The following is a 12,021-nucleotide window of genomic DNA, read 5'->3' on the forward strand; positions in this document are numbered from 1 at the left end:
TTTAAATACTTTAAATACTTTAAATACTTTAAATACTTTAAATACTTAAAATACTTTAAATACTTTAAATACTTTAAATACTTTAAATACTTTAAATACTTTAAATACTTTAAATACTTTAAATACTTTAAATACTTTAAATACTTTAAATACTTTAAATACTTTAAATACTTTAAATACTTTAAATACTTTAAATACTTTAAATACTTTAAATACTTTAAATACTTTAAATTTTAAATACTTTAAATACTTTAAATACTTTAAATACTTTAAATACTTTAAATACTTTAAATACTTTAAATACTTTAAATACTTTAAATACTTTAAATACTTTAAATACTTTAAATACTTTAAATACTTTAAATACTTTAAATACTTTAAATACTTTAAATACTTTAAATACTTTAAATACTTTAAATACTTTAAATACTTTAAATACTTTAAATACTTTAAATACTTTAAATACTTTAAATACTTTAAATACTTTAAATACTTTAAATACTTTAAATACTTTAAATACTTTAAATACTTTAAATACTTTAAATACTTTAAATACTTTAAATACTTTAAATACTTTAAATACTTTAAATACTTTAAATACTTTAAATACTTTAACTACTTTAAATACTTTAAATACTTTAAATACTTTAAATACTTTAAATACTTTAAATACTTTAAATACTTTAAATACTTTAAATACTTTAAATACTTTAAATACTTTAAATACTTTAAATACTTTAAATACTTTAAATACTTTAAATACTTTAAATACTTTAAATACTTTAAATACTTTAAATACTTTAAATACTTTAAATACTTTAAATACTTTAAATACTTTAAATACTTTAAATACTTTAAATACTTTAAATACTTTAAATACTTTAAATACTTTAAATACTTTAAATACTTTAAATACTTTAAATACTTTAAATACTTTAAATACTTTAAATACTTTAAATACTTTAAATACTTTAAATACTTTAAATACTTTAAATACTTTAAATACTTTAAATACTTTAAATACTTTAAATACTTTAAATACTTTAAATACTTTAAATACTTTAAATACTTTAAATACTTTAAATACTTTAAATACTTTAAATACTTTAAATACTTTAAATACTTTAAATACTTTAAATACTTTAAATACTTTAAATACTTTAAATACTTTAAATACTTTAAATACTTTAAATACTTTAAATACTTTAAATACTTTAAATACTTTAAATACTTTAAATACTTTAAATACTTTAAATACTTTAAATACTTTAAATACTTTAAATACTTTAAATACTTTAAATACTTTAAATACTTTAAATACTTTAAATACTTTAAATACTTTAAATACTTTAAATACTTTAAATACTTTAAATACTTTAAATACTTTAAATACTTTAAATACTTTGAATACTTTAAATACTTTTAATACTTTAAATACTTTAAATACTTTAAATACTTTAAATACTTTAAATACTTTAAATACTTTAAATACTTTAAATACTTTAAATACTTTAAATACTTTAAATACTTTAAATACTTTAAATACTTTAAATACTTTAAATACTTTAAATACTTTAAATACTTTAAATACTTTAAATACTTTAAATACTTTAAATACTTTAAATACTTTAAATACTTTAAATACTTTAAATACTTTAAATACTTTAAATACTTTAAATACTTTAAATACTTTAAATACTTTAAATACTTTAAATACTTTAAATACTTTAAATACTTTAAATACTTTGAATACTTTAAATACTTTAAATACTTTAAATACTTTAAATACTTTAAATACTTTAAATACTTTAAATACTTTAAATACTTTAAATACTTTAAATACTTTAAATACTTTAAATACTTTAAATACTTTAAATACTTTAAATACTTTAAATACTTTAAATACTTTAAATACTTTAAATACTTTAAATACTTTAAATACTTTAAATACTTTAAATACTTTAAATACTTTAAATACTTTAAATACTTTAAATACTTTAAATACTTTAAATACTTTAAATACTTTAAATACTTTAAATACTTTAAATACTTTAAATACTTTAAATACTTTAAATACTTTAAATACTTTAAATACTTTAAATACTTTAAATACTTTAAATACTTTAAATACTTTGAATACTTTAAATACTTTAAATACTTTAAATACTTTAAATACTTTAAATACATGAAATACTTGAAATACTTGAAATACTTGAAATACTTGAAATACTTGAAATACTTGAAATACTTGAAATACTTTTAATACTTTAAATACTTTAAATACTTTAAATACTTTAAATACTTTAAATACTTTAAATACTTTAAATACTTTAAATACTTTAAATACTTTAAATACTTTAAATACTTTAAATACTTTAAATACTTTAAATACTTTAAATACTTTAAATACTTTAAATACTTTAAATACTTTAAATACTTTAAATACTTTAAATACTTTAAATACTTTAAATACTTTAAATACTTTAAATACTTTAAATACTTTAAATACTTTAAATACTTTAAATACTTTAAATACTTTAAATACTTTAAATACTTTAAATACTTGAAATACTTGAAATACTTGAAATACTTGAAATACTTTTAATACTTTAAATACTTCAAATACATTAAATACTTTAAATACTTTAAATACTTTAAATACTTTAAATACGTTAAATACTTTAAATACTTTAAATACTTTAAATACTTTAAATACTTTAAATACTTTAAATACTTTAAATACTTTAAATACTTTAAATACTTTAAATACTTTAAATACTTTAAATACTTTAAATACTTTAAATACTTTAAATACTTTAAATACTTTAAATACTTTAAATACTTTAAATACTTTAAATACTTTAAATACTTTAAATACTTTAAATACTTTAAATACTTTAAATACTTTAAATACTTTAAAAACTTTAAATACTTTAAATACTTTAAATACTTTAAATACTTTAAATACTTTAAATACTTTAAATACTTTAAATACTTTAAATACTTTAAATACTTTAAATACTTTAAATACTTTAAATACTTTAAATACTTTAAATACTTTAAATACTTTAAATACTTTAAATACTTTAAATACTTTAAATACTTTAAATACTTTAAATACTTTAAATACTTTAAATACTTTAAATACTTTAAATACTTTAAATACTTTAAATACTTTAAATACTTTAAATACTTTAAATACTTTAAATACTTTAAATACTTTAAATACTTTAAATACTTTAAATACTTTAAATACTTTAAATACTTAAAATACTTTAAATACTTTAAATACTTTAAATACTTTAAATACTTTAAATACTTTAAATACTTTAAATACTTTAAATACTTTAAATACTTTAAATACTTTAAATACTTTAAATACTTTAAATACTTTAAATACTTTAAATACTTTAAATACTTTAAATACTTTAAATACTTTAAATACTTTAAATACTTTAAATACTTTAAATACTTTAAATACTTTAAATACTTTAAATACTTTAAATACTTTAAATACTTTAAATACTTTAAATACTTTAAATACTTTAAATACTTTAAATACTTTAAATACTTTAAATACTTTAAATACTTTAAATACTTTAAATACTTTAAATACTTTAAATACTTTAAATACTTTAAATACTTTAAATACTTTAAATACTTTAAATACTTTAAATACTTTAAATACTTTAAATACTTTAAATACTTTAAATACTTTAAATACTTTAAATACTTTAAATACTTTAAATACTTTAAATACTTTAAATACTTTAAATACTTTAAATACTTTAAATACTTTAAATACTTTAAATACTTTAAATACTTTAAATACTTTAAATACTTTAAATACTTTAAATACCTTAAATACTTTAAATACTTTAAATACTTTAAATACTTTAAATACTTTAAATACTTTAAATACTTTAAATACTTTAAATACTTTAAATACTTTAAATACTTTAAATACTTTAAATACTTTAAATACTTTAAATACTTTAAATACTTTAAATACTTTAAATACTTTAAATACATGAAATACTTGAAATACTTGAAATACTTGAAATACTTGAAATACTTGAAATACTTGAAATACTTGAAATACTTGAAATACTTTTAATACTTTAAATACTTTAAATACTTTAAATACTTTAAATACTTTAAATACTTTAAATACTTTAAATACTTTAAATACTTTAAATACTTTAAATACTTTAAATACTTTAAATACTTTAAATACTTTAAATACTTTAAATACTTTAAATACTTTAAATACTTTAAATACTTTAAATACTTTAAATACTTTAAATACTTTAAATACTTTAAATACTTTAAATACTTTAAATACTTTAAATACTTTAAATACTTTAAATACTTTAAATACTTTAAATACTTTAAATACTTTAAATACTTTAAATACTTTAAATACTTTAAATACTTTAAATACTTTAAATACTTTAAATACTTTAAATACTTTAAATACTTTAAATACTTTAAATACTTTAAATACTTTAAATACTTGAAATACTTGAAATACTTGAAATACTTTTAATACTTTAAATACTTCAAATACATTAAATACTTTAAATACTTTAAATACGTTAAATACTTTAAATACTTTAAATACTTTAAATACTTTAAATACTTTAAATACTTTAAATACTTTAAATACTTTAAATACTTTAAATACTTTAAATACTTTAAATACTTTAAATACTTTAAATACTTTAAATACTTTAAATACTTTTAATACTTTAAATACTTTAAATACTTTAAATACTTTAAATACTTTAAATACTTTAAATACTTTAAATACTTTAAGTACTTAAAATACTTCAAATACTTCAAATACTTCAAATACTTCAAATACTTCAAATACTTCAAATATTTCAAATACTTCAAATACTTCAAATAATTCAAATACTTCAAATACTTCAAATACTTCAAATACATCAAATACTTCAAATACTTCAAATACTTCAAATACTTCAAATACTTCAAATATTGCGTTTGTAATTATTGGTTTAAACCCCTCTCGAAACCAAAAATATCATTATGCTATGAGAACTCTTCTATAAATATGACGAATTTCGCGCCCATTCGATTTGTTGTCCTAAAAATGACATACTTTGCTTTTGAATAATTCATCCACACTGTCTTCAGAAAAGGGTTAAACATTAATAAGTCTTACAAAAAAGTGTTATACTAGTGATTTTTAAAAAAGCAGTCAAATTTTTCAATAGAAATACGATCGTACTTTCCAAGATGAGCACATTCAAGGAAAAAAAGTTTTCAAACAAAGACTATTTATTGTCAAAACTGAATTTTTTATCCAGTGTCTTTTCTATTTAAAACTAACAAAACTGAAAGTCATAATCATTGAAGAGTCCAATGATCTGAGGATGCCACGGCGAAGAAAAAATTATGTATATTGCCTATGAAATAAATGTATTTATGGTAGAAAAAGATTCCAATGAATAATATTTGTAAGCGTTAAAGTTCACCGATATTTGCAGAAAGTAATAATGTTAAATAAGGAAAAGTTTTTGTTAGAAAAACCCATCTTGCAACATACGGAAGGTTGGTAGGGAACATAATTTCCGATGTTGGGACAAAATTTGGATTCAATTGAGGAATGGCGTTATTTTTTTTTGTAATTTGATTTTCAAATTTTTAAGATCGGTTTTTTTCAGTGTAAAATTTGATTACTCGTATTAATTTTTTCAGTATTTTCTTGCGAAAATTGGACTGATTTGGAGAACATCAACTGCACAACCATTTTTTGCAGGATTTGTCAGTTTGCACTCTAATTATTTGCAAAAAAATGGTTAAAATGTTTAGTCCTGTTCAAAAGATAGTCTAGATCAATTTTGAAATTCTTCTATTCGAATCCTACACTGAAAACAAAATCGGGTTTCAAAATTTAATTTCCATTTACAAAAAAAATATCACTTTCGAATTCATCGAAAAATGTTTGTGTATTGAAATTTTTATTGAAAAATTTGACTGCTTTTGTGAAAACCTTTTTTGTGAGCTTTGTCATTTTTCGTAAACTATTTGAAAAAATATGATTAAAAAAGTTTACCCATTTGTAAAAGATAGTCCAGATCAGCTTTGAAAAAAAAAACAAAGTAATCAATGTGACAATTTAATACCGTTTTCGTTTGTGAACCTAGACGCGGGCGACTCTGACTCCGAGTAAAACGAACACGTGGTAAGCCTCCTAAACAACAACTCATGAAAAATTGAAAAAATAAACAAACTCGCATGGATGCGTGGTGCGTCCCGAGAAAATTTTCAGAACGAAACCACGCGATTGGAGTTCGATCTAGAGTGACCTCAGGTTGCTAAAACAAACATAGCAAACGTTGTTTGGGCGACTCTGAGTCAGCTTTCGGTCTGCTCTGATCAATAAACGAAAACGGTATAAGACGACGTCTACGGGAGTGGGTCATTCCTCCGAAAGTTATTTCGCTATTTCGCCGAATGCCATTTCGCCGAAAGTCGTTTCGCCGAAGAGGTCATTTCGCCGAGAGGGTTATTTTGCCGAAAGGCTGAAATGATCGCTGAAATGATTGTTTCGTTTTTATCACATAATGAATTAGAAAACTGTAAATTCTGGTTGTTCATCAAAATTATCTATTTTTTCAAATGTCTCCTGGATGGGGGCGGCCCGTTTGGCATAAGGTCATTTGGCATAACGCCGTTTGGCATAATAAGCGCCCCCGCAGAAATCACCTCTGTCTAGTTGAGGGCGTTTGCCCGGATTACCCAAAGCTAGGAGCTATCCCTCAGTTAGGTCCGAACGAGCGGCAGTGAGGTCGGACAGCAGGTCATTAAAACCGATGAGGCGTAGTCGCATTAGACCTTACAAAATTTCAGTAAATAAAAACAATTTCCATTAAGCAGCATGTTCATCTGTTATGCCAAATGACTGTTATGCCAAATGACCATTAGGCCAAATGACCATTAGGCCAAATAACCATTAAGCCAAATAACTATTATGCCAAACGACTTTATGCCAAACGTGGTAGCCCTCTCCTGGATAATTGAAAGTGAGGCAGCCACATAACCGAAGCAAATATGGCTCGGCGGCACAAAGCGAAGAGGCGACGCCAGCGGAGTTGGCCGCCGACCCGCCGTCAGAAGCGGCGGCCTCTCGCATACAAACCTGTAACCGCCTCGTTTGCCCGGTCTACTCAAAGCTGGGTTTCTTTGCATCAGTTAGGTCCGAACGAGCGGTAGCGAGGTCGGATGGCACATGAGCAAAACGATGTGGCGAAGCCGCATTCGATATTTTTTTCATTTTAACTCAGTTATCGGGAAATACCACAAACAATTACCTGGTAGATACTCTAATAAAGTCAAGAAGTTTGCTTGGGAATTTCGTTCTGAAGATTTTGAAAAAAAAAACAGCCAAACGGGAGTAAACATTATCATTTTTGGTCTTTATTCCAATTAAAATGCAATGAAAACTATTGAAGAAATCGGCGAAACGACATTCGGCGAAATAACCCTTTCGGCGACACGGCTTTCGGAGAAATGACCCTGATCCGGAGTCTACATGATCAGTAAGTTTCATTTAAATCTGATAAAATTTTACCATGTGTAAATGTAAATTTCGAAATTCGTCGAACGACTCTACCAAAAAAAATCAAGTGATTATAGACCTGTTTCCATGCGTATGGAAATTAATCATCATATTCTGGAACCCACTTCGAAAAATTTTTCTCAGAAGCACAACTCAGAAAGCAACCCAACCGAAGGAAGCTCCGTACCTGTTCATACTTTGCACCGGCAGTACACGGTACAAATTTCATTTCTACTATTTCATTTGTCACTTTTTTCCTAGTCTGTTTTTCGTTGTGCACCGATCAAGGTCAAACTAAGCTCAATGCGACTTTCTCGATTCAACGAACAAACTAAGGAGTGTATCGAAAATAAGCTATCCACAAATTTTTCTTTCAAATTATGATAAAAAAACGATATTTTATTCAAACTAAAAATTGATCCTTTATTGTACGAGGTTTAACTTAAGCATAATGAAAACCGGTTGAAATTTAAGTTATTCCTTCGCGAATTTTCGAACTTTTGATCGAACGCTCTTCATCAAGTTCCGGACAAGTGTTCCATCGAATTTTTTGAACGCTTGAGCCCAAATTTTTTTAAACTCCTGCATTTTCCCAGCTGCCTTACCAGTCTTCTTGAAGACCCTCTTCACGATTGCCCAGTAACGTTCGATGGGTCGAAGCTGAGGGCAATTTGGTGAATTGATATTTTTCTCAACAAAATGTATACCCTTTTCCGCAAGCCAATTGAAAGTGGTTTTGGCATAGTGAGCCGACGCTAAATCCTACCAAAGCAGTGGAGGTGTAGGTGTACTATGCTTCTTATATAAAGGCAGCAATCTCTTCTGGAGACACTCAGATCGATAGATTTCTGCATTCATAGCTCCGGTAGTGTAAAAAATGGTTGACTCAAAACCACAGGAACATATTGCTTGCCATACCAGTATCTTTCGACCGAAATTTTTCACTTAAATCGACCTGTCCGCATCGCTCACATCCTCCCCAACGACGACAGTAAAATATTGTGGACCTGGAAGGGTTTTTGAGTCCTCCTTTACATAAGTTTCATCGTCCATCAAAACGCATGCATCCGGACACTGCAAAAGACGCGAATACAATTTCCAGGCCCTTAATGCTGCTCGTTTCTTCTGTTCTACACTTTGTTTCGAGATTTTATGCCTCTTGTACGTCTTCAGGTGATTTCGTTTCTTGATACGCTGGATCATTCCGATACTCGGTCCTGCTTTTTTGGTCAAATCACGTATTGACCTTGATTTGTTCTTCATGATTAGAGATACCACTTTCTGGTCCAGTTTCGGGTTGGAAGAACCGGATGTTCCCTAAACTTCCCCAAACTGATTAATGATGGTTTTTACACTGCCATTTTGAATTCCAAACCACTTCGCCAATTTTCTCATAGTAATACCCTTCTCCCTCAGCCATGTACCCAGAACCATAATTTTCTCTTACTTTCCAATACGCAACATTTTAAATACGCAGAATATCAGCCGCAAAGACAAGTAAACAAACAAAAGCTAACAGCCAAACGCACAGCATGCTGTGATCTAAAAAACCATCACAAATACATGCGTACAACACAAATGTATGTGGATAGCTTATTTTCGATACACTCCTTAAATAAATCGAAGTTCAACGGATGCAGAAACTATCTCTGATTCAAGCTCATCCAACCGGACAGATTTGATTTCAGTTTCACGACGCTTAGTTCGCTTTTCGGTGACCCTGAACTTTCAACGTCAGTCCTTCCCATCCGGATGATTTTCCGTCTTTCGTTGGCGTTGGCGCTGGAACAAAACCTCATCCTGTCGTTGGCATTTTCGATGGGAAGTGCGCCCCGAAAAATATCCTGCCAAAGTTGGCTTCCAGCCGGTTTTGCAATGGTTCTCCTCCATCCGTTTCCGGTGATAAAATTCAGCCGAAGCCGAAGGTTTCACCGTTGGCTGTGGTTGGCACTACGGCAGACAGATGTCCCTTGATGTGTCGTCACCGTCGTCGTCGTCGTCATCGTCGTTGTCGTCCTCGATTCCGACATCAGAAGTGAAAATAGCATTTTAATTTACACGGTAATTGGCTCTTTCGTTTGTGTCGAATTGAAAGTCCCCATCGGGGAAGATCATTATCGGTTATTCATTTTCACCGGGTGAAATTCATAGTTAAACATTTATTATGTCTCTTTCTCTCCCCCCCATCAGAATGCAGTGTGTCAATGCAATGCAATTAACGGGCGGATTTTTACTCTCTGTTCTACTTTCAGTTGCCCCCGTCTGCCGGCCCGGTCTGGTCACCACGTACAATGTCGGTCGGTACGAGCAGGCGAAAATTTCCTGCGAACTGGAAGCAAATCCGACCGACGTCACCTTCGTCTGGAAGCACAACACCTCGGTCTCGGAAACGTTGGACATCCCGTCGACGCACGTCAGCAGCGAACAGGCCAAAAGTATCTTCCGCTTCAAGCCGATCAGCGAGAGTGTAAGTGTAAGGATTTTTTTTTCTCCATCTGGAATTTTTTTTGCCATGTTTTTTTGATGAAGTTACAAAAGCAAAACAACAAAAAAAAAACGCTGTTGAGTCAGTGTCATACGGGGGGAAGCCTGTTGGAAAAGCCAGCAAAGCGCTCAGCAGTTTCACTGTGGTTTGTTTGAACAAAAAATCATCGACGCAATGATTTTCGCAAACAACTGCTGATATAATATCCAATTAATATTGAAACGTCCGTGTTCTATGAATATTATGCATATTTGATTACGCAGGAACGTGAACAAACAAGAGCAAAAAAAAAAAATGGCACGCCAACCCTTCTCAACTAGTTACGAAGTTACCAGTGCCTTATTGCCGGGAACTGTGTCACGGATTCTGCATGGTGCAACAATTACCCGGAGAAACCAGGGTTCGGATCACAGCCATCCGTGCTGCTGTTTGCAACGGATCTCGCTCGGCTTTGGAAGGGTGATATTTCAACTCTTCGCCTTTTTTCTGCCCCCCCACCCCTCCCGACAACGGTTGGTTCCGGGCACCCATCCGTGTTTTTCACGTCACTCTCACTGACACCGCCGTTGTTGCGCCATTTCGATCCCATGAATAATGAGTGCGGTGGAAATGTGTATGGGAAAATGGTTCGCTGTACCCGGCTGGACACCACACCGCAAACACACTCGTTCCCATTCTCCCCATTCCACGTTCCCATCCCGGAGTTGGTAAGCTGCCCGCATTAACCGACAGAAGCGTTGCGAGTGACGTGGAGGATTCTTTTGGATATGTTTCGGATAAAATGTCATGAATAAATAAATACTGATGCCGAGAGCGGGCCGACCACCACACGGTCAAAAGAGTGCTACGGGACGCGCGTCCTAGTCCTAGAAAGCGATGTCACCCGCTACAATGGGACGAACCAGCAACGTTCGAATAAAACGTGAACACCTCACTCAAATAGAACAGAGAGAGACACACAGAGTCGTAAGGATTGCCATTATAATAATATGCCAGCATCATCACAACACAACGACTCCTCCGACTTCATCAGGAGCAGTAGCAGTAGCAGCTGATGATGATGTTGCTGGGTATTTCACGTGACAGTCTCAGCTGGAAGAATGGAAACAACAACAAAAAAAAGTGGGCCACCAGCCACCAGCCAGCCAGCCACTATCTTTGATGGATGAGTACCGTTTGATGCGACGGAAGCCTCCATCGTCGATCCGGTGGAAGCCTGCATGCTAATGTGGGAATAGTGACTAGTATCATACACCGTTTGCGGTAGGTAGTCCTGATAGCAATAGCAACACGGATGACAATCCAATGACGATAATGATGATGACGATGGTGATGATGATGATGATAATAATGGCGATGCCTTTCCACTGTAATACCCGAAGCTAGGGATAATTATTCGTTCAAACCAGGCAGAGCCAGGCGGAAACCCGCGACATCGACGTTGACACAGTTTTCCAGATTTCCCCAAAGCGTTCGACTCAATCTAGAGTGACATATTAGGCAATCTGCCGGGAGTTGGAATTTCGATGTAAATCAAGTTCACGGTACGGAACGTATTCCTCCTCCTCCTCTGTGTGGCATCGGTCCGCCGATTGCTGGTTGACGGTAGGACCGGAGAGGGGATGATCAATTTACTTGCAAATGGAGTGGAGTCAGTGAGCTGTGAGATGGTGGAAACGTTAGTAGAATTTTGAGAGCGTGTTACAGCAGCTGCTTATCGGCTGGAGATGGAATCATGAAACGATCCCAGTTTGGTTAAAAATAACCCTAAATATCTCGAGCTTTGCCTTCGTTATCTTTCGGGTCGAAATCCATGCACACTATGAAGTTCTGATAATGAGCATAGTAGTGAGGATAACTCAGAACATTTTTGAAACCAAGCGAGGGAATGCTTACATCTGCTTTTCATTAAGTTTGTAACATTCGTGTGGCTAAATACAAGAATCAT

The 12,021-nt window shown here is 29.4% G+C and overlaps 1 protein-coding gene across 5 annotated transcripts in view; it reads left to right on the forward strand.

The window, feature by feature from the left end:
• The window catches only part of LOC131432866 (nephrin), a 789,197-nt gene that overhangs the window by 715,939 nt on the left and 61,237 nt on the right, over nucleotides 1-12,021 (forward strand). For 4 of the 5 annotated variants that reach the window (XM_058599423.1, XM_058599426.1, XM_058599425.1 and 1 more), the window contains exon 10: nucleotides 9,841-10,061. In XM_058599423.1, coding sequence (XP_058455406.1) covers nucleotides 9,841-10,061 — 221 coding nt within the window. The remainder of the gene's footprint in view (nucleotides 1-9,840; nucleotides 10,062-12,021) is intronic. The other variant, XM_058599424.1, reaches the window with a different exon arrangement.

This window comes from Malaya genurostris, chromosome 2, assembly GCF_030247185.1.
Source record: "Malaya genurostris strain Urasoe2022 chromosome 2, Malgen_1.1, whole genome shotgun sequence".
Taxonomy (NCBI): Eukaryota; Metazoa; Arthropoda; class Insecta; order Diptera; family Culicidae; genus Malaya; species Malaya genurostris.